Source organism: Rhododendron vialii, chromosome 1a (assembly GCF_030253575.1).
Source record: "Rhododendron vialii isolate Sample 1 chromosome 1a, ASM3025357v1".
Classification (NCBI taxonomy): Eukaryota; Viridiplantae; Streptophyta; class Magnoliopsida; order Ericales; family Ericaceae; genus Rhododendron; species Rhododendron vialii.
In genome coordinates this window covers 2,549,841-2,570,849 of record NC_080557.1, presented here as the reverse complement: position 1 = coordinate 2,570,849, position 21,009 = coordinate 2,549,841, and the positions used below count along the sequence as shown (strand labels likewise).

Sequence of the window (21,009 nt, the reverse complement as noted above, 5' to 3'; positions counted from 1 at the left end):
TCCCGTGGATTTTCACAGTCGAATGGTACCGCCATTGCCAAAGCACTATTTCGGGAATGCAGTCTTTCCGATGAGAGCAACAACCACCTCAGGAGATCGAGCTGTTGTCAAAGCCGTTAGGATATGGTTGTAGCAAGATAAGGGAAGCCATAGAGAAGGTAACCCACGAGTATTTATGGTCATCTCTAGCTTACTTGAAAAGGGAAAATGATTTGTCCAAGGTCAGGTACTCGCATGTCGTGGGATCTACTCAAGCAGCTGTCCTTGGCAACCCGAACATTGCAATCACTAGTTGGATCGGGTTGCCTTTGTGTGGTGTTGATTTTGGATGGGGAAAGGAAATTTACATGGGACCCGGAACGACTGCGTTTGACGGGAAGTCGTTTATATTCCCCAACCGTGATGAAGATGGTTCTTTCAACGCCCCATTTCGGTTGCAGGTTGAACATATGGATGCCTTCAAGAAGTTCTTCTATGAGAATACCTGAGGGTGCCTCAATGTTTACTGTTATATATAAACTAGAATCTACAAAGCACAACTAAATAAAAGCCCCATGTCGCAGATTGCCTAGCTAGACTTTGTGCTATTATGTGGTTTTTCAAGCTTGATGAAAGCAAATTAACTGTTTTCTGTTCGACTCTTCAGCATAAGTAACTTCACACTGTAATCTGTTTGCCCCTCAAAATCATGGGTTTTGACCACTTCCATTCCTTCTTTATTTCAACTGAACGCTCACAGTTTTCCTTCTTTTTAACTTCAAACCAAACCGAGCCTTAAGTCCCAATCACTTGGAGTAGGCTACATGAATCCTTTTCCTCCATTGAGCTCTGTCAAGAGCCATTTGTTCACACAAACCTACTATAATCATATCGTTGCGTACCACAGCATCTACTGTCAATCTAGGTCTACCCCTCCTTGTAGCATTGCTATCCAAAGGTATCATATCTGCTCACTTCAATTCAATTTTCTCAGGATTAATTTTTCTACACAACTTTCCTAACAACTTAATAGAGCCTTGAGATGGTGCAGCAGTTCGTCTTTAGGAAGCCGGAAGGATCAACGAGTACGTTGATTTTAAGAAGGCGCTTTGCATAGTAAATAATAGTAGTAGGATTAGCTCCGGTCCCCTTTGGTTTCTGCAAACAGATATCTAGACTGGTAGTAGTATTTTTTGGTTCCTTTAAAATATGGCTGCTCTCCCTGGAACATATTATAGGACATTAAGCAGGGATCAGAAACTATTTCTTTCCCTGGAACATGATATATATGGGACATATAACATGGCAATTAATACCTTGTATTTAACCTCCAAACATGAAAATCAAGGATCCGAATTCTCTTAGCCATCCAAACCCGGAGTACAAGGAACAGTTGCATCTCAGGCTTGCCCATCTTAACAATCAATATTTCAAGTTTGTTAATGACTTTGGCTGATAAGCAGCGCCGACCCAAAGGTATTTGGGGCATGAAGCAGAAGTCCTAATAGGGGCCATTTATCTCGGCATACTCATCTTTGAACAAAATTTTGCAAAAAATTGAGGAAAACTTAAGGTGTGGAGATTCGAATCTAGTTCCTAAAGCATCCAAAGAACCTAATGCCTTGTTCACTTCACTATTCTACTCAAAAAATATTTCTCAACTCAATCATTACCCTCATTTCTCTCTCTATTTCTCTCCACTTTTTACCTGTGTCCAATCATTACTCTTATTTCTCTCTCCACTCATTATCTAAAAACACTATACTCAAATCACAAACCAAACAAAGCATAAGCTTCTGAAGTATCCAAAAAACCTAAACTGTCACACTACCAAGGAGATGTTATTTGAAATCAACTAGAACTCCTCATTATTTAAAACTATATAATGTATATTTTGGAGCCCTCCTCAGGCCAAAAAAAGCCGGAAGCGACAGCTTCCTCAGCTTCCCCTTTAAGCCGGCTCTGTTGATAAGAGTGTATTTCTACCAGTCAAAGTCTTAAAAAATACAGTATAAAAGTATTTTGGAGGGTCGAAATTGCATGGGCTTTCTAGAATCAGATTGTGTGGAGTAGCAATATCCGAAAATGAGAAGCATGGAAATGGACAAAATGAAATGGGAAACACAAAGATGAGAAGCAAGAAAGTGTAGCACATATATAGTACTCCCATTGAGGGACCTTTATTTCGTTCAGTGGATTCCATTATCTTAGCCAAAAGCTTCTTTCAATCAAGAAATTTTTCAGTGTTGTACAGGTATATCCCACGTGGTATTCGATTGGTGCATCCGAGCCATCCGATACACTTTTGGACGGCTCGAATTAAAACCCTCTTTCTCCTCTCACCCTAACACTTTCTCTCTCCAAATCCGAGCCGTCCAAAAATACAATGGACGGCTCAGATGCACTGAGTGGGTACCACGTGGTACCCACTCGGCACTGAAAAATTCTTTCTTTCAATCCGTCCCTCCTTTTCTCTTCTCCATTTTTTTAGCAACCGGTATGCGCCCGAAAACTCCCAGTCTTGAAGTAAATCAGGCAACGTAAACCTGTAGATTCAGGATAAGGCGCTTCAAGCCAGTAAATCTACGAGTTAATGTCTGCTTCGACAAAGTGAGCAGTTCGAATTATGTGATTGGACTCGGGACGAGATCCATGAATAGTAAAGGGACATCTACAACAGCATGCCGCCGCTCTTTTCCCTGGACCTTGATATGGGATATATAACCTGGCAACTAATGACTTGCATCTGACCTCCAAACATGAAAAATCAAGGTTTTGGCTTCTCTCTGCTATCCTAACCGGGGCTACAAGAAACAGTCGCATCTCAAGGTCGCCCATCACAGAAATCAATATATTGTCCAAATTTGTTAACGACTATGGCTGATATAAGATCGTCTATTTCGACCGGTTATAGTCTTTTAACAAATCTAAAAGTATTTTCGATGGTTGAAATAACATGGATATCCAATACAAGTTCTGGAGTAACTGTATCCACAAATGAAAAGCAAGGAAATAGACAAGATGAAATGGGAAACACAAAGATGAGAAGCACTAATCAGAGAGTAGCATGCATAGTACATTGCAGGAACCTGTATTACATAGCACCACACATTTCTTCTTTTGACCCATTATTGCATATGGAGCTGAAGGAACCCGGGGGCGTGCTATGCACCATCCGGACCGTCCTTCTTGACAACAAACGGTTCAGATTGTAAATAAAAAAAAAACTTTTTTAGGAAAGAGTTTTTTTTAAATCTAAACCATTCAAAATGCTTTTGGACCGTTGAGATCGCACAACACCGTGCTACAGCACTCCCCCGGATTGGGAGCTGAAGACAAACAAGCAATAATTAGAGAGTAGCATAAATAGCACATTTCAGGGACCTTTATTACATTGCACCACACATTTCTTCTTTTGACCCATTATAGCATGTGAAGCTCAAGACAAACTACAACTAACTTGAGCTCTCTCTCTCTCGATCTCTCGAGAATGTTGACCTTGAAGGCTTCCTACACAGTGAAACCAATGGAGCCGTCACCAACAGGGCTCCTTTACCTATCAGATTTTGATCTAAGCGTTGCTCTAACTCACGGACCTGTAGTCTACTTCTATAGACCCATCAGTGGTCACTTACTAAACCCAATAGAAATCCTCAAAAACTCCCTAGGCAAAGCACTCACCATATTTTACCCACTCGCCGGACGCCTCCAAAGGACCGGAAGGGGCCGTCTCGAGGTCAACTGCAACTCCATGGGCGCGCTGTTTTTGGAAACAGAGTCGGAGGCTAAAATCAGCGACTTTGGAGACTTCACTCCAACATCAAAAACTAGAGCACTGATACCATCTGTAGACTACAATAAGCCTATTGATGAGTTGCCATTGCTTTTGGTGCAAGTAACAAATTTTAGTTGTGGTGGAATTAGTCTTGGCTTGGGCATATCCCATGTGCTTGTCGACGGCCGATGTGCAGCTCACTTTGTTTCCGAGTGGGCGAGGATTGCCCGCGGTGAGGAACCTGAAAATTTACCGTTTCTTGATCGGACTGCACTGAAACTGGAGGAGGATGATCTGACACCGCCGAGATTTGGTCACTTGGAGTTCGGCAAACCACCGATGTTGATTGGCCAAAAGAATAACTTAGAAGAGCAGAAGAAGGAAACGACTGTGGTGATGTTGAAATTGAGCAAAGAGCAAATTAAAAAGCTGAAGAAAGAGGCTAATGAGTTCCCAAGTGTTTACACTAGTAGTAAGCCTTTCACCAGGTATATGATATGATCCCGTGTGGTTTATTGGTTGGTCTTGGCCACCACCGCGTAGTGCCCAACAAGAGTTTGGGGCACCGCCAAGTGATGTCCCAGCCCCAAGGGCATAGAATAATTGCTCCTCGATCAACACCACACATTTATGTGAAGTTCACTTCTTAATGTATGGACTTTAAATATATGTGTGGTGTTGAAAGATATTGAGCCACCACGCGGCAGTGCCCTAAACGACTGAATAATTACTCTTATTTTTGTCCTTTTTAATTATTCGACTTTTCTTATTAAAGTTTGTCAAAATTCATTTTTTGTATTGACGAGAGGAATAAAAAATTAACAAAACATAAATCAAATTTGGAAAACTCCACCATTGAGTTTAAATTTGCGTTGTTGGTTGGATCCTTTCATCCAACTTTTGAGTGGATTCCCCTCTCCTTTTCCTCACTCGATGTCCCCTTTGTCGAGTTTCTAATAAATTTCATTGCTGATCAAAAAATAAAAACTACAGGAAGAGCAAATTAAAAGTTGAAGAGCAAAGCTAATGAGTGTGACTAATTCTATGATGAAACCTCTTGTTACCAGGTATGAGGCTGTGACTGCGCACATGTGGAGGTGTACATCCAAGGCAAGGCTGCACGAAATCGAGCAACTAACAAGTGTGCGGGTTGGCGTGGATTTTCACAGCCGGATGGTACCGCCATTGCCAAAGCACTATTTCGGGAATGCCGTCTCACCGATGAGAGCAACAACCACCTCAGGAGAGCTGTTGTCAAAGCCGTTAGGATATGGCTGTAGCAAGATAAGAGAAGCCATAGAGAAGGTAACAGACGAATACATAAGGTCATCGCTAGCTTACATGAAAAGAGAAAAGGATTTGTCCAAGTTCAGGTACTCTCATGTGGTGGGATCTACCCAAGGAGCTTTCCTTGGCAACCCGAACATTGTAATCACTAGTTGGATCAGTTTGCCTTTTTGTGGTGTTGATTTTGGATGGGGAAAGGAAATTTACATAGCACCCGGAGCGATTCCGTTTGACGGGAGGTCGTTCATACTTCCCAGCCGTGATGAAGATGGTTCTTTCGACGCCCCATTCCGGTTGCAGGTTGAACATATGGATGCCTTCAAGAAGTTCTTCTATGAGAATATCATGATTTCAAGTTTGTGATGATTATGTTATAAACTAGAATCTATGAAGTACAACTAAATAAAAGCCCCATATCGTGGATTGCCTAGCTAGACTTTGTGCTATTATGTGGTTTTTCAAGTTTGATGAAAGCAAATAAATGTTTTCTATTCAATTGGTTTTTCAAGTAACTTTCACACGGTAAATTGTTTGCCCCTCTCCTTCATATTGGTATATGAATTTTCTCTAGAAATTCCTAGATACCTTTTTGTAGCCATAAGTTTTGTGTGATAAAATTGTTCATTGGAACTAATACAAGAATCATAAAGCTGGAAATTGGCAAAACAAATTATAGATTAATTCAAACCCTAACACAAGAGCACGCGCGCACGCGCGCACGCGCGCAGAGTCATATAATTGCACATCCCACAGAATTGCAAGTAGAGGGCTTGAATATTTGATCATCCAGCAATTCACACGCATACTTTTGTTTTTTTTGGGGTAACTCGGGATGTTCTGATTAGCTTACACGCACATCGGTTAATTTCTTGGGACTCAATACCAATGTCTATTGGCGGGGATTCTGATTAAAGCCGAGGCAAAACGCCGTATAAACTGGTCCTATGAGTGTTCATAGCACCTCAGAAGTTTTAAACCTAAGACTTTAGAAAAAAGCAAACTAAAAGTCCCATTGGCGGAGCCAGAATATGGGGTGAAGGGTGGCCGGCTTAATAGAGAATTTTCACTAAAAAATGGAGTACTACCTGTGTAGCTTTTGCTCCCTGAAGACTATTATAAAGTGGCGGAACTCAACCATATCTGCCGTAAAGCTAACAGGACAAACCGATATCTTGGTCAAAGCAGGTCTTGCACTGCCCTGGGTTTTTCCGGTTCTACCATCATTCTTAACGTTGTTGCTTTTCAATTTGAGAATAAATTTTTTACACCGTCGGTGTAAACATTTGTTTCCTTCAAACTAATTGCATTGCAACACGTATCAAAACAGTGATCCAAATTAATTAACTATGGTGACGTGGCGCAATGCAATTAATTTGGAGGAAACAAATGTTTACACCAGTAGTATAAAAAATTTATTCTCTTTCAAAACAAGAAAACTATTGTAGGGGTTAAATACCCCTTGGTAGTGTTGGTTTAATATATTTTTGCCTTAGTGCTGCAAACGAACCGAGTTGTTTGCGAGCTTAACTTGGCTCGGCTTGTTAAGACTCGGCTCGTTTAGTAGTTGCTGAAATTGAGCTAGAGTTTTAGGCTCGTTTAATAAACCAGTCGAGTTCAACACTAAAAAACTCGGCTCAGCTCTACTAATAAATTAATCTGACTCGGCTCGTTCATTAACGGGCCGAACTTGAACTCAAATTTTTGACTTTTTTAGTACACGAGCCGAGTTCAAAATAAAGCTCGGTTCGGCTTATTTGCACCTAATTTTGCCCTCTATATCAACAATATATATATATGCAGTCGTAGGGTACTGGATGAAAAGTGGATACTTTTAAAGGTGTAATTCTGCAATTGTGGCTAGTTAGCAGACATACAAAACCTTGAAAAAATCTGGGATGACAAAGTACTAGGGTAGAGCAGAGGTTTTATAGAGTCGTCATCTTCAACCTCTTCAGCTCAATTCTGCTCTCTCTCTACTCTCTCTCCTCTACAGATATCGGACGCCAGCGACCCTGGCTTCCATAGCTTCCTTCTCTCCGAGCCCAAGAGCTCAATTCCACTCCCCATGGAAGAAACCCGCCAAAAATCTCCAATACCTAAAAAATCCCCTCATAACCCCTAACAACAACTCTCTGTCCATCCCAAACCCTAACAACAAAATTCTAAGCTCTTCTTCTTCCTTCCCTTGTTACCTCAAATTACCTTCACTGACTGCTTCAGTTCCCTCCCCCTTACGCCCCGTGTCCGATTCCACCGATGAGAGTTTCGTCGAAAACCCTAAGGGTTTCGATTCTTCCGACCAAATCCCAAATGGGTTTCCTAATTTGAAGCAAACTCCAAATGGGTTTGTGAATTTGAAGCCAATTCCTATTGGGTTGGAGGATTTGCAGACAATTCCAAATGGGTTTGATCGAATTTCAACCGGAGAATCGGTTAGTAGAGTATTTATTGAAGACCCGCCTTGGATTAGGTCTCTACTTACAAAGGTTTTCGACAAGAAGGCCGAAAGAATGCCGAAATTGGAAAAGGTAGAAGTTGGTAGGAAGAAGTATTCTGTGCTGATGAGGAGACAGATTAAGGCAGAGACCGAGGCATGGGAAAAGATGGTGCATGAGTACAAGGAGTTGGAGAGAGTCATGTGTGAGAAACAGTTGGCACCCAACTTGCCTTACGTGAAGAAGCTGTTTTTGGGTTGGTTTGAGCCTTTAAGGGCAGCAATTGCGGAAGAACAGAGGACGCACGAGTTGCAAAAGAGTCGTGGGCCGAAGTGGGCGCCGTTTATGGGCTTGTTAACGGCTGACAAGATGGCGGTTATTGTGATGCACAAGATGATGGCTACGTTGTTGAGTGGACAGCAGGGCCACGCGGTTCCAGTTGCTCACGCCGCCATTCAGGTTGGCGCTGGGATTGAGCAGGAGGTGAGTCTTGAATGTAGTCTTTTCATTAGTGCATGCAAACTGGAATCCTTGTATGATAGTTAGGATAATGCTATCTTCTTTACTCTGTCGAAGATGCAGTCATCAATTGTGGATACCTTGATATTACTTGTTTGTTTAATGTGTTTGGTTGGTTGAAAGTATTTGTTAAATGGATGGCAGTCGTCAAGTTCATGAGGAATTTGAGTCAATGGGTCAACCGTATTAGCAGGGGTAGAGTTAGGATTAACGTTCAAAAGGGTCAAAAACCTACATGGAGACATACTTGAGTAGTCTTCGTATGTAGTATTTGTAATTGAGAAATTATTTTTATATAATACCAACCCTGGCATCTTTTATAGGATGCGAATTGATCCACTAAACAACCCAACTGTTTATCGTGTTAAAAGCAATGTATGTGCACTCGTTTTTTAATGCAATGAACGAAAGGGGTCTTTTTAGATATGGACAAGCAAGTTATTGGTTTTCCACTTATTCCCGCGTAGTTGCTAAGCTGGTTCTTCACAACTTTATGGCAGAAAACAAATTCTCCGATATCCGAATCACCCCTGGTAAAATCATTGTCAAAGTCAGTGGAGGACCTGGGGCAGCAACAATATTTTGCTAGGGGGTGAACTAGACCCTACTTGCCGATATTCCTCTTCCCTTGTTTATAACCCTTCAATAGCACTGCAACTTATTCTTTTGGCACGTGCAGTTATTGTTTTTAGTGGTAAATATGTGAAGGATTTTTTCTAATCAACTTTTTATTTACTCATGATATAAGGTTTCAGTATTATAGATGACTTTGTTGTTTTCTCCATTATTACTATACCTAGTACAGGTTACGATACATAGTTTCTTGGAGAAAACCGAGATGTCCCAGAGCCAGAAGGCTGTAGGTCCAACTGAAGAAGGCTTTTGTCAGGATGATGAGCTACTAAGGAAACGCATAAAAGGTCTGATCAAAAGGAGAAAGCTAACAGAGGTTCAAAAGCTGGTGAAAGATGAAGAAATTAAGCCTTGGGGTCGTGACATGCAAGCTAAGGTTGTGGCAATAACTATTTCTTCCTTTACAATCAAATGATAGACGCAAGTATGTAATATATGTCATTTCTTTTTGAAGTTGCTAATTATCTTTTTTCTTTTTGATAATCTTATGCAGCTGGGATGTCGTTTGATACAGTTATTGATGGAGACAGCTTATGTACAGGCTACAGTTGACCAGTCAGAAGACAGTCCACCTGATATTCGACCTGCATTTTTCCATGCATACAGAAGTTCTCATTATCCTCGGTAAGCATGTAATTATTGTTTCACCGATTTATCTTTCTTCAAAGAAACGGACCCCATCCCTCCATGTCATGGTAAGTGATGCCAATACCTTATAGTTAGAACTTAGGCCAATTCTTGGTGTGAAATTACCTAATCAGGTGAGTTTTGCAATGACATCCACTGCCTGCTTCTTAGTTGCAGCATTTTGTTTGTTTGTGTGGGTACTGCATTTAAAAGGTGGCTACCTAATTGAAATAATTTGAGTTGAATTCATCATGGTTATGTTCATAAAATAAGGGGGTTTGGGGGGGGGGGGGGGTTGGGTTTCAATGGTGATCATCATCAGTACACCTCTTCTTTTTTACTTAGTTGGAGGACTTATGTTGTTTACTTGTAGGAAGAAAATTGGGAAGAGGTATGGAGTTATACAGTGTGATCCCCTAGTCCTCGCAGGACTCGAAGGAACTGTGAGTTAACACCCCTCCTCTCTTTTCTGCATTTGGTCTGCATAATCTTTATGGGTCGTTTCACTCAAGCAAAAGAAATATTTGCTAAATGGATGAGAATGAATGCAGAAATTCTAAATCACTCCAGATACTTGATCTGACTTTATTTAGATTCATTTGCGCTGGAAGTTTTGTGGTTGTTATGATTAGGTGTAAAAAACGTGCCAGAAGGAAATGCATTCTCCATGTAAGATCACTAGTTATCACAAAAGCTTAAACTGCTAGAATGCCATACATAACTAAAACTCCTCCGCTGCAACCCTGTCTCGTACATGGAGAGACAAACACACTGACTTGAAAAAGGTGCAGAAACACATACAAAGCATAGTTCATAATAACGTAATAACAAGGTGACAAGATTTGAACTCAAGATCCTGGTACTATGCTAGAGCATCTCCAATATTCCCTGCCTAAAATAGCTAGCTAAAGCTATATATAAGATCCGTAATATGAATTTGCAATGTTTTAGCAATGCTACTTCGGTGTTGCAGAAACTATTTCTCCTCTTTTGCTCACACAATGGCAGAATGAAAATGCTCTATGTGGGGCCTATCTGGAGAGGTGAAGAAGCAAAGAGGCTTGCCAAAAAATAGCTATAGTCAAATTTTGTTCCAATTTGGCACAAAGTTTAGCTATGCTAAATTACAACACATGATTTTTTTAATTGTGCTTCATGCTATATTTTAGCATTAGCAAGCCTTTTACCGATGTTGATCTTTCCTCGTGTATAAAATACCCATGTTCGACAGTTACAGTTGGATAAGGGCATGGGATCCGTGTTTGACATGTAAAGTTTTTCTAATTCGAATTTACCCACTAGGTGTGGAACTCCTATATAATGCATAGAATATCCTAAGGCAGTCGTAAACACAATTTACCCAGGAACATAAATGGAATATCCTAGTGAATTTGAAAATTTTGTTGTATTCCCACGTCTGAGAGCTGAAAATTAGATGAATCTAACGTAGTCACATTCTCGCACCGGACACTTGTACCCTATTCCATGTAACATAGCCTGTTTCCATGTATTTGGAGAAGCTCTTAGATCACCACATCTTCTCAAAAGATTAAGTTATAGGGCCCAAACAGTTTTCATCAAGCGAACAAATTTTGCGGCAGGAAGAATCCCCTTTGCAATCACTTCTCGTTCTGATATTGGATCTCCTGCATTTTAAGTACATGTTGAGCAAGGAATCTGGTCAACAGTTTGGGTCTATTATAAATTGCAAATATGCAATAAGTGAACGGAGTTTTCAATTTTTTGTTCTTTTATTTTCCCTTTTGATTTCCTGTTTCCCACAATATGTATTCTTTTGTTTTTTCCCTTTGATCTCCTGTTTCCAACTATATGTCTAATCTTGCATATGTTAATCTGTATGCAGCCTAAGCATACAGTCATTCCTTACATGCCGATGTTGGTACCTCCAAAGAAATGGAAACGGTATGTTATTGAGTCAACATTTTATGTAGTTCATCAGGCCTCCACTAACACAAATAAGTACTTATTTTTTGAATTAAAGGTGATGTATTGTGAGAAGAATGAACTGTCTGGTAAAGCAAGGAATAAGTACTTAAAAAATAAGAACCTTAGCGGAACAGGGCATTTAAGGGGTCGGCTTGGGGTTTTGTTAGTTGTGGACAAAAAGTTCAACTCATTCTCTAATGATACACTCCACCCCTATCTCCACCTCACAAAATGCTAATAAACAAAATCTTATGAATTTTGCTTGTACATTATCTTATAAGGCTTCTTACAGGTATGACAGAGGCGGGTACTTCTTCTTACCTTCTTATCTTATCCGTACTCATGGATCTAAGCCGCAACAAGATGCTGTTAAGAACACTGCAGCGAAACAAATGCAGAAAATATATGAGGTAAAATTTGTAAGTCAAAAATCAAATAAATTGCACTTTTTTCATATTGCATTTGTGGCAATAAGTTAAAGCCAAAAATGCCAGCTAGGTTGCCTCTCTCTCTCTCTCTCTCTCTCTCTCTCTCTCTCTCTCTCTCTCTCACACCCACCCACCCTCACACGCACACACACACAAACAGACACACACACACGGGATGAGGCTGCAACAAGATGCTGTTGAGAACACTGCAGCGAAACAAATGCAGAAAATATGAGGTATATTGTATTAGTCAAATAAATTGCTTGGCACAAAACCAAAGATGCCAGCTAGGTTACCTGCCTCTGTTGGTGTGTGTGTGTGAGAGAGAGAGAGAGACCATAAAAACAGTTGACCTGCTTACATCATAAAAACAGAAAGTTTTGTTCAGTAAAAGATATGGTTGTACTTTTGCACCCTGCTGCTCTATCTTGTTCACACCCATAACTGCTAGCAGGAGACCAAATCAATCATGTTTCTCCTTTGTGTGAAGTTATATATTACAATATCTTAAGACTATTATTCAAATTTCCACAAGTTCAGGCCTTGGATACCCTTGGAAATACCAAGTGGAGAATAAACAAAAGAGTTCTGAGCGTGATGGAGAGCATTTGGGCTGGAGGTGGCAACACTGGCGGCCTGGTTGATCGCAAAGATGTGAGTGCTTCCTAGAAGTTTCTCTTTAAGCAAGCAACTTCCTGTTCCTGTCGTTTGCTTTTATGAGTCCTAATATTCGACACTAGTGGTCTAGCATTTTTAGGAAGTTTGCAGCAATCAGCATGTGTTTTTGCACAGAAGTTTTACAAGGGAGCAACTTGATAACTTCTGTAGATCTGGTTTTCGAGTGGAAACAGCTTTTTGACTTTCTTGTATATATGCAAAAGGACCATCCAATCATTCTGGTGCTTTGTGAAATTCTTCTGGCTTGTTAAGCTGACACTTCATTAGTGGTAGACTAAAACGAAGTTTGGACTAGCTTTCGTATAATGAGTTCTTTTGGTCTTTAGTGAACTTGATTTTTTGTTTTTCATGAAAAACATATCACAACGTGATTCATCTCGACGAAAGGAAAAGAAAATACGGACTCATTTTGGAAATAGTTTCAATTTTGGTCATCTCTTGTTTGATCACTGTGGCATTGTTGCATTTTTCATTCTCTTGTAGGTTCCTATACCTGAGAAGCCAGAGTCAGAGGATGTTACTGAAATAAAAAAATGGAAATTGATTATGAGAAAGGCAAAAAAAGTAAATCGAGAGTTGCATTCTCAAAGATGTGATACAGAACTCAAGCTTTCAGTAAGATTTCCTCTCTTTTTTTGGTAAATTAATGGTTATTGCTTTTTCTGTTGCACTGGCTTGGATTAATTTACCAGCTATGGAAAAGAGATGCTTGGGAGTTCTCTCGTTGACCTAGGGAACTCATGGTATTGTATTCATATTTTTAAATCGTTCCTATGGTGTGACTTCAATTCAACTTGATATTAGCAAGTTGCTAGCTACTAGCGAGTTTCAAGTTATGAACATTAGAAAGACTATCTAGGCAGTTCTTCAGGCTTTAAAGGTTACTTAACAAATATATGATGCAGGTTTATCATGTGAATACTCACTCTGTCCCACTTTGTCCATTTTTGGCAGCCATCCTGTTTAATTGGTTTAACAAATTATGTATTTCCTTGAAAAAAGATCTGAATTTGTTTCTATCATTTAAAAGATCTCAATTGGTTATTGTAGACCAAGTTTTTCTAAATCATCTGAATGGATAACTAGACAATGAAAATGGTTTTTCCATATTATCTATGGAACTCTTGCCTTTTTCTTAGATAAATCATCTGAAATAGATAACTAGACAATGAAGATGGGAAAGTAGAGACATTTTTTGAAGGCATTTGTTCAGATGTCTGGGATAGTCAATGGGGAATAACAAAGTGGGATGGAGGGAGTATTAACTTTATGAGAAACTTAAAGAACTGTATGCAGACCACATGCTTAAGGTTTATTGGATAGGAATGGATTATGAGGAGACTTATTTTGAACAGGTTGCTGCCCAAATGAAGGACGAGGATGGGTTTTACTATCCCCACAGTTTGGATTTCCGGGGGCGTGCTTACCCTATGCATTCACATTTGAACCATCTGAATTCGGATATCTGTCGAGGAGTTCTTGAGTTTGCGGAAGGGCGACCATTAGGAAAGTCTGGGTTAAGATGGCTGAAGATACATTTAGCAAACCTTTATGGAGATGGTGTTGAAAAGCTTTCATATGAGGGACGCCTAGCATTTGTGGAAAACAATCTGGAAAATGTACTTGATTCTGCTGACAACCCACTTAATGGAAGTCAGTGGTGGTTGACTGCTGAGGATCCCTTTCAGTGTTTAGCAGCTTGTATTAGTCTCTCAGAAGCATTAACAAGCTCCGCACCACATACTGTCATCTCCCACCTGCCTATTCATCAGGTATGTGTTTTATTGGATGCCTTGTAATCATGAAAGAACATCTATCAGCTAAAGCAAGTTGAATTTGAACTTCTCCACTGATTTTTTAGTGATGCCTATTATGGATCCTGCTTGGTTAGATAAAATCTCTTACTACTGAAGACTGATGCCTTTAAGTGTCTTTCTGTAAGCTTAGGAATTGAAATATTGTGGAAACGCAAGGGAAGTAAGAGACAAATTTGGACGCAACTGAAATGTAAGGAAACAAAAGTTTATGGCCTGTATGAATATTTTGTTCAGGCTTAGTAAGGTCTACTCCTTAAAGATTGGTACGCTATGAACTGAGAAAGAAGTCAGGAGCATCTTGATGCGTAAAAAATTCCACTTGGATCGGAATGCAAGAAGCAATGTCTGTTCCGTTATTGGAATTCTGAGAATGAGGTAATTGATCTGGGTCGTAAACTGTGTGTCCACTCTGTAGTAGCCATTGATTGTGACTATGCTAGGACATCAAATGGCAAAGCAAGGGAAGCGTGAATTGGAAAATAGCACAACCTAGATGTGTCAACAATTTCAGTTGGATAGTTATCCAAGAAGTGATGTCTTTTCCGTTATTGAGAAATGAGGTAATTGATCTCAATAGGTCATGTTTGTAAACTGGGTGTCCATTCATAGTAGCCACTAATTGAGACTATGCTAGGACTTCAATTGGCAACGCAATGGAAGTGTATATTTGGAGAATCTGAATAGCGCAACCAATGTGATATAAAGGATAAACCGCAATTTGGGTGTTATCGACACCCTTGTAAAATGTGAAAATATTTGAATCGAGCTTTTCTACCCGCATTTGTGAAGATGGATTTGTTGGATTCTAGTTACCTTGCAATTTTCCTCTCATAACAAGCATGTTGCAGTATGTGAACTAGAATATTTCATTGATTAGCTCTAGTTGTTTATAACTTTATACCTAGATGCACTTTTTTGCGTATTGATAGAGGATTTTAACAGCAGACATTCACCTTTTTTTGGTTTCTTTTTTATCTGATTTTGCTTTGCCTCTTTTTTTTTTTTGTTTTAGGATGGTTCATGCAATGGCCTACAGCATTATGCAGCCTTGGGAAGAGATTCTGTAAGTATGCTGTTTGGGCTCAATTTTTATCATTTATGTATATTAGCAAAAAAAAAAATTGCGCTGCTAATTGATTGTGGGTTACATGCACATCCTCTGCCTTTTATGGGGGGGCTATGCGTGCAGGTTGGAGCTGCTGCAGTTAACTTAGTAGCTGGAGAAAAACCTGATGATGTTTACTCTGAAATTGCTGCAAGGTAGAACAATATCTATTTTGAGGTTGTAATCCGTGTATTCTTGTCTTTATCAGGAACAGACATATGAACACGATAGTAGCTTATACTGCATTTCTATGGTACTTCATTGTTAAAAATGAAAAGTGGAGGCCCAAAGAAAAGGGAGAGATTTTTATCATTTGGAAGGGCAGAATGGGGAATGTAATGGAAAACAGGAAGGCAATGGATGAAGTGGTTTCTAGTATTTGATAGAAGGGGAAGGCAAAATGAGGGGGTGGACAGGAGGAAAAGGCGAAACCTTATACTTATAACCTTCTTACTCCAAACAACGATCTTTATGAATGATATTTGGACAATTAGTTTAACCAGTATACCCTTTCTTACCATTCCTCTTACCTTCATTTGTTTCGGATGGCCGTCTGCCTCTTCTCTTTGCATGGGTTTGTTGTTTCAGTATATGAAAGGACTCTTATGAATAAAACCTTTCATGTGGCAGGGTTCATGATATCATGAAAAGGGACAGCAATGAGGATCCTGCAACTAATCCGAATGCTATACTAGCCAAGGCCTTAGTAGGACAGGTGTTTTCTTTCACTTCTTTCTATCAACCTTCAACTGTCCCTTCTAAGCTTTAGACCCCAAGTTTTGATTAGGTAAATGTTCTACCTGATGACCTTTAACACTGTTAGCTTTCAGGTGGACAGGAAACTGGTGAAACAGACAGTGATGACTTCAGTATATGGTGTTACTTTTGTTGGAGCGCGAGAGCAGATCAAAAGAAGATTACAGGAGAAAGGTCAAATTAGTGACGATCGCCTGCTGTTTAAGGCTGCTAGCTATGCTGCGAAAGTAAGATTTTACCAACGACTAGGAAATAATGTTAAATTGCTTGGGACAAAGTTACTACCACTTACAGTGTTCTTAATAAGTCGTTAACTTGCTGCTTATGTAATGACAACTAGGGAGATTTTTTTTTTCTCCATGAGAAAATTCGTAAAGAAAGTCAAGGTTGCAATGAATTTTCACGATAGTTGTTGGCATATTGTTCTAATGAGTGGTTGTGGCTTACCTTAGGGCTTGTTCGGTTGAGGATTGAGGATTTGGGCTCTAAATTATTACCCTACTCCAACATCCACTCATTACCCCTATCTCCAACCACTACTTTCATTTTTATCTCTATCTTTCTCCAATCATTACCCTATCTCCCTACCCTAATCATTACAAATCCAAATCCAAAAACCTTCAACCTAGCAAGCCCTTAAGTGTTTAAGATTTAAGATTTAATAGTTTTCAGCTTGCTTTGAAGTGTGCACATAGGCCCTGATAAGTGTTTAAGATTTAATGCAGTATGCTAGGCTGCAAACGAGCTGAGGCGAGTTGATCTTTAGACTGCTCAGGCTCGGCTTGCCATAAATCAAATCGGCTCGAGCTCGAAACGAGCTGTTAAAATGAGGCTCGAGCTCGGCTCATGTTCAGTCGTCTTAGCTCGAGCTTGGCTCACTGAAACTTGGAATTCTCGCGAGAGGCCAGAGGAAGGAACTTGGGCTGGGTGCTTTAATTATATAGGAGCCTTTGTATACAACTTTGTTGAAGGTAAACAATGTGGGACTGACGTAGAATGTGGAAGGCTTTGTTGGGAACCTTTCATTTGCTTTGGAGTACTTGTTTGTTGTCCCACGTCGTAAAAGAAGAGCTTCATCAGTCATCCAATTAGCTATATAGCCTTCCCACTTCCTTTTCCCAAAGGTCTAAAAGATTGTGTATGCACCCAGAGGTGACACATGGCAGCAGCTATGCATATAAAAATATGCTTAACATATGATATATTTGTATTTAACATATATAGCTTGGCTCGCGAGCTCATCTGAGCCAAGCTATTAGTAGCTCGGGCAGCTCGTTTTTTGAACGAGCTAAAAAGTTTGGCTCGAGCTCATGTTTATTGACCGATTTGAGCTTGAACGAGATCTTCTCAAGCCGAGCTTCGAGACGCTTGGATTTTTATGTGGATTAAGCAAATCATGTTTCCATAACATGGAAAAGAAAATATTAGCCCCATGCTGGTTTTGTGAATAAACCATGGGGCACTAAATCCCAGAAATGCGTGGTCCCCAAAAATTGTATCATCTGTTGGCGGGAAAAATTTTAACCCATCAAGCGGGCTATGAACTTGTTTAAGATTTTCACCGTAACTTTAGGTTCATTGCTTCTTGGCATTTGTTTATTTAGAAAAACAGTGTTTTTTGGTTCTTACCTCATTTGTTGAATTTGAACCTTATGTTGTATGCCCATGATGTGCAATAGCAAGAAATGAACTTCTTGTCGATCAAGTAATAATGCTACCCTACTATTGTTTTCTTCGGTGCTACAACTTTAACTAGGTGACGATGGCTGCCCTTGAGGAGATATTTGATGCTGCACGAGGCATAATGAGTTGGCTTGGTGATTGTGCAAAAGTATACTCGTGTTTCAAATATGTGATTGGTATTATTTATAAAAAAAGAAGTCCTATTTTTTGTATGGAATCTTAAAGTATGAAATCTTCAGGTTATTGCTTCACAAAACCAACCTGTGCGGTGGACAACTCCTCTTGGTCTTCCAGTTGTGCAACCTTACTTCAAAACAAAACAGCATTCTGTGGGTATTTGATCTTTAGTTGCTGCATTTGTACTTTACTGCATTGCCATTGGTTGTTAAAGAAACAAGAACATGATCCATGTGTCAAAATTATGGGCAGTTTTATCTCAAGTGTTGCTTTTGATGGATTCCATTTGCTCAAGTTCCTTGCATGGGGAAAAGTTTCTGTAACTGAAACTATTAGGAGAAGTGTTGCCTCAAGTCACAAGTGCTCATGATTATTTTACTGTAATCAAATATTGGAAGAAAATGCATGACATGTCTTCAGTCCAGTTATGCCTTTCGTCCAAATAATCGTCTTCAAGCAATAAGCATGAATGACAGCAAAAAAAAAACCTGATTTTTTCCCTGAACATGTTTTAGAGATAATTTCTGTAATTCGTTTTTAGGGAAGTAATCTGTTCCCCCAAGTAACAAGCTGCAGATTTCGAGATAACTGCTTAGTCCATAACACAACGTGAGGCTACTTTTTGGTGAACTGTACATTAATCCCAACAAAGAAACTATACATTACCTTCCTGATGCCTCACAGGATGTAAAAACTTGGTTTGGGTTATTTTAGGCAATATTGATCTCCATCTGTTTTTTGAAATTCTTATCATGTCATACCATGGGGAGCCAGGTTACAACAACACTACAGACTTTGAGTTTGAAGCGAGACGGTACCTCTGTAAGTTCATATCACTATCTTTTACCAGAATTTCTGGCCTTCTTTTCAGGCATCTTCTTTGCTTTAACTCATGTTATGCCGTTGGAATACAGGTTCAGATAAGAAAACAGAAAACTGCATTTCCTCCAAATTTTGTGCACTCGCTTGATGGTTCACACATGATGATGACAGCTGTTGCATGCAGGGATGCTGGATTGCATTTCGCCGGTTTGTCCTCTCTTAAATTAGAACGTGAATCTATTCAAAAGTAACTTCTACAAGCAAAAGAACCTTGGATTATACAAACTAATAAACATCAGAGAATATTTTGGAATCAGCAGGCTCCTTTTAAATTTGGTGGATATTCTTTGGAAGTTCCTTCAGAAGACACTTGCAATCTTAGAGGAAGTTTGCAGATTGTTTTCAACCTTAGAAGAAGATTTTTGTTTTATTGAAGTTTGTTTGACTGGACTAATACTGAAGAGGATATATAATCCCGCATGATCTATAATACCACCGCATGATCGATTTAGTAGGATCCGACTTCCGAGTATCAATGATGAGATCAATAATACCACATTTCCCATGGTATTGTATTTGCGTTGCTTGGAGTATGATATTAAATATAAGTGTTGCTCGATACCTCCACACAAAATGGTGCCCATCTAAATTACCATTTCCCTTCATGCATACCCTATGGCTTTCACCTAATAGCTGGTCAATTGCAGGTCATGTCTTTTCTTTGGCCATTATTTTCTCAGTTTTAGACTATGACCTGCTTCATAGATTCCTTAGGAAGTACTGCAGGGGAATTTGTATAGAGTGAGAATTCTGTTTTTAATTCAGTTCTCACATCCTCATCCCTAAATCTGCAACAGGGGTGCACGACTCTTTCTGGACGCATGCATGCGACGTTGATAAGATGAATAGAATCCTCAGGCAAAAGTTTGTGGAGCTATATAGCATCCCGATTCTTGAGAATGTGAGTATCTTATGATTTAGTTTCTCCCTATTAGGGTAAGTAAGTACCTTTACTTGTCAAAATTGCTTGAGAACCTGTAACAACTGACGAGTGAATTATGTTACCTTTTTATGTTTGACTTAACTTTTTCTTAGTGTCTTATTTTCATCATTAGTGAACTTTTTTTAGCTTTTCGGTCAATAATATTTCCCAATTTGATTCATCTTGAGTAGAGAATTGAAAAAGTAAAGAATAAGGACCAAATTTGAAAAACGTTCAAGAAAGACAAAAATAAGCCAAAAGGTTGGACTTTTGGGCTTGTCTAGAGAAGATGAAATTTAATCTATGTTTAGTTATTTTTAAAGATTCCTATGGTCAGAAAAATCAAATTAATTACAAAATTTTGACCCAAATGCAGTATTAAGATAACGAAGTATTAATAGTATCAAGAAGAAGAAGAAGAAGAAGAAGAAGAAAAGGGGCAATACTTAAATTGGGCCTATCTTAATTTTAATCGGAGAGAGGTATAGATCATATATGTGTGTGTTCAACAACTTCTTATTATCATCATGCAGTTGCTCACAAGCTTCCAGAAAGAATATCCGGAGTTGACATTTCCGTCCCTCCCAGATAGAGGCGACTTCGACTTGCAAGAAGTTATTGATTCTCCATACTTCTTCAATTGACTGTCCACAGAGGTGCTGCATTCTTTGTAACTTGGCTGAAGTGTCAAAGTGTCAAAGACTCGGCTGAAGTGGTATTCCCAGAAATGGGGGCTGATCTTACTAGACGGCATGTAAGTTGGAATTGAAATCTCTGGTTTCACTCCAATGAATTTGTTGTGGGCATGGAATTTGATGTCTGCAATTGCGATGGGACTTGGCAAATTTGTTGTCATTCATGGATTAAGGGTATGAAACTGGAAAAATACCCTAGTCATAGGGAAAAAATTGATCAGAACTCGAGCAGTGGGATTCCAGTAGTCGGAACCTCGTATCTCTTCAGTTCCACTGATTTCAGGAAAATAACGAAAGGGTAATGGTTGACGGCACAGATTCATTACAATAGCTGATTGATCATGGCGGTAAAATTGGTGTACAATTTTGTGCTCACCAGTTGATTCATTTTTGTAGTATGTGGTATAGAACAGGGGATTGTAACAGGGTAGATGTATCCATGTTTTGTATTGTGTATATTATGAGCCTTAGAGAAATTTCAAACGGTATTTCATAAATGTTGCTGGTTATAGGAGAACAATAAAGACTTCAATTGATGAAAATGTGTTTACTAGCTCTTCCTGTGTTTCAATGCTTGTGCTTCCGTTAGATGAAATCCCACAGTACTTCTCCTTATGTTACCAATTTTAACGTTGAATATCTATTTTGAAGATGTCATGTTCTC

The 21,009-nt window shown here is 39.4% G+C and overlaps 2 protein-coding genes across 4 annotated transcripts; both read left to right on the top strand.

The window, feature by feature from the left end:
• The first annotated feature begins 3,342 nt into the window (after window positions 1-3,342).
• LOC131303076 (spermidine hydroxycinnamoyl transferase-like) lies at window positions 3,343-5,537 on the top strand. The gene is made up of 2 exons (XM_058329867.1): window positions 3,343-4,242; window positions 4,822-5,537. The coding sequence occupies exons 1-2, from the start codon at window positions 3,470-3,472 to the stop codon at window positions 5,402-5,404; spliced, it is 1,356 nt and encodes a 451-aa protein (XP_058185850.1). The 5' UTR covers window positions 3,343-3,469; the 3' UTR covers window positions 5,405-5,537.
• A 1,371-nt stretch (window positions 5,538-6,908) lies between these two features.
• LOC131303048 (DNA-directed RNA polymerase 3, chloroplastic) lies at window positions 6,909-20,895 on the top strand. Of its 3 annotated transcripts, XR_009191911.1 has the most exons (20): window positions 6,909-7,959; window positions 8,801-9,004; window positions 9,122-9,252; window positions 9,629-9,698; window positions 11,120-11,178; window positions 11,495-11,612; window positions 12,171-12,284; window positions 12,792-12,923; window positions 13,664-14,080; window positions 15,138-15,188; window positions 15,315-15,385; window positions 15,861-15,945; window positions 16,061-16,213; window positions 17,743-17,817; window positions 17,909-17,998; window positions 18,621-18,668; window positions 18,761-18,875; window positions 19,526-19,629; window positions 20,184-20,362; window positions 20,410-20,895. XR_009191911.1 is itself a non-coding variant. In XM_058329842.1 (19 exons), the coding sequence occupies exons 1-19, from the start codon at window positions 7,552-7,554 to the stop codon at window positions 20,292-20,294; spliced, it is 2,556 nt and encodes an 851-aa protein (XP_058185825.1). In that variant the 5' UTR covers window positions 6,909-7,551; the 3' UTR covers window positions 20,295-20,895. The 3 variants fall into 3 exon arrangements, 2 of the variants coding, with proteins under 2 accessions (XP_058185825.1, XP_058185833.1); XM_058329842.1 differs by having other exon boundaries at window positions 20,184-20,895; XM_058329850.1 differs by having other exon boundaries at window positions 7,819-7,959; window positions 8,796-9,004; window positions 20,184-20,895.
• The last annotated feature ends 114 nt before the right edge of the window (window positions 20,896-21,009 follow it).

Bases quoted from the DNA above. Each gene is read 5' to 3' on its own strand.
- LOC131303076 (XM_058329867.1), top strand. From the start codon at position 3,470: ATGTTGACCTTGAAGGCTTCCTACACAGTGAAACCAATGGAGCCGTCA. The intron at 4,243-4,821 runs GTATATGATATG...TCTTGTTACCAG, and splicing joins AGTAGTAAGCCTTTCACCAG to GTATGAGGCTGTGACTGCGC.
- LOC131303048 (XM_058329842.1), top strand. From the start codon at position 7,552: ATGCCGAAATTGGAAAAGGTAGAAGTTGGTAGGAAGAAGTATTCTGTG. The intron at 9,253-9,628 runs GTAAGCATGTAA...GTTTACTTGTAG, and splicing joins AGAAGTTCTCATTATCCTCG to GAAGAAAATTGGGAAGAGGT. The intron at 19,630-20,183 runs GTGAGTATCTTA...ATCATCATGCAG, and splicing joins GCATCCCGATTCTTGAGAAT to TTGCTCACAAGCTTCCAGAA.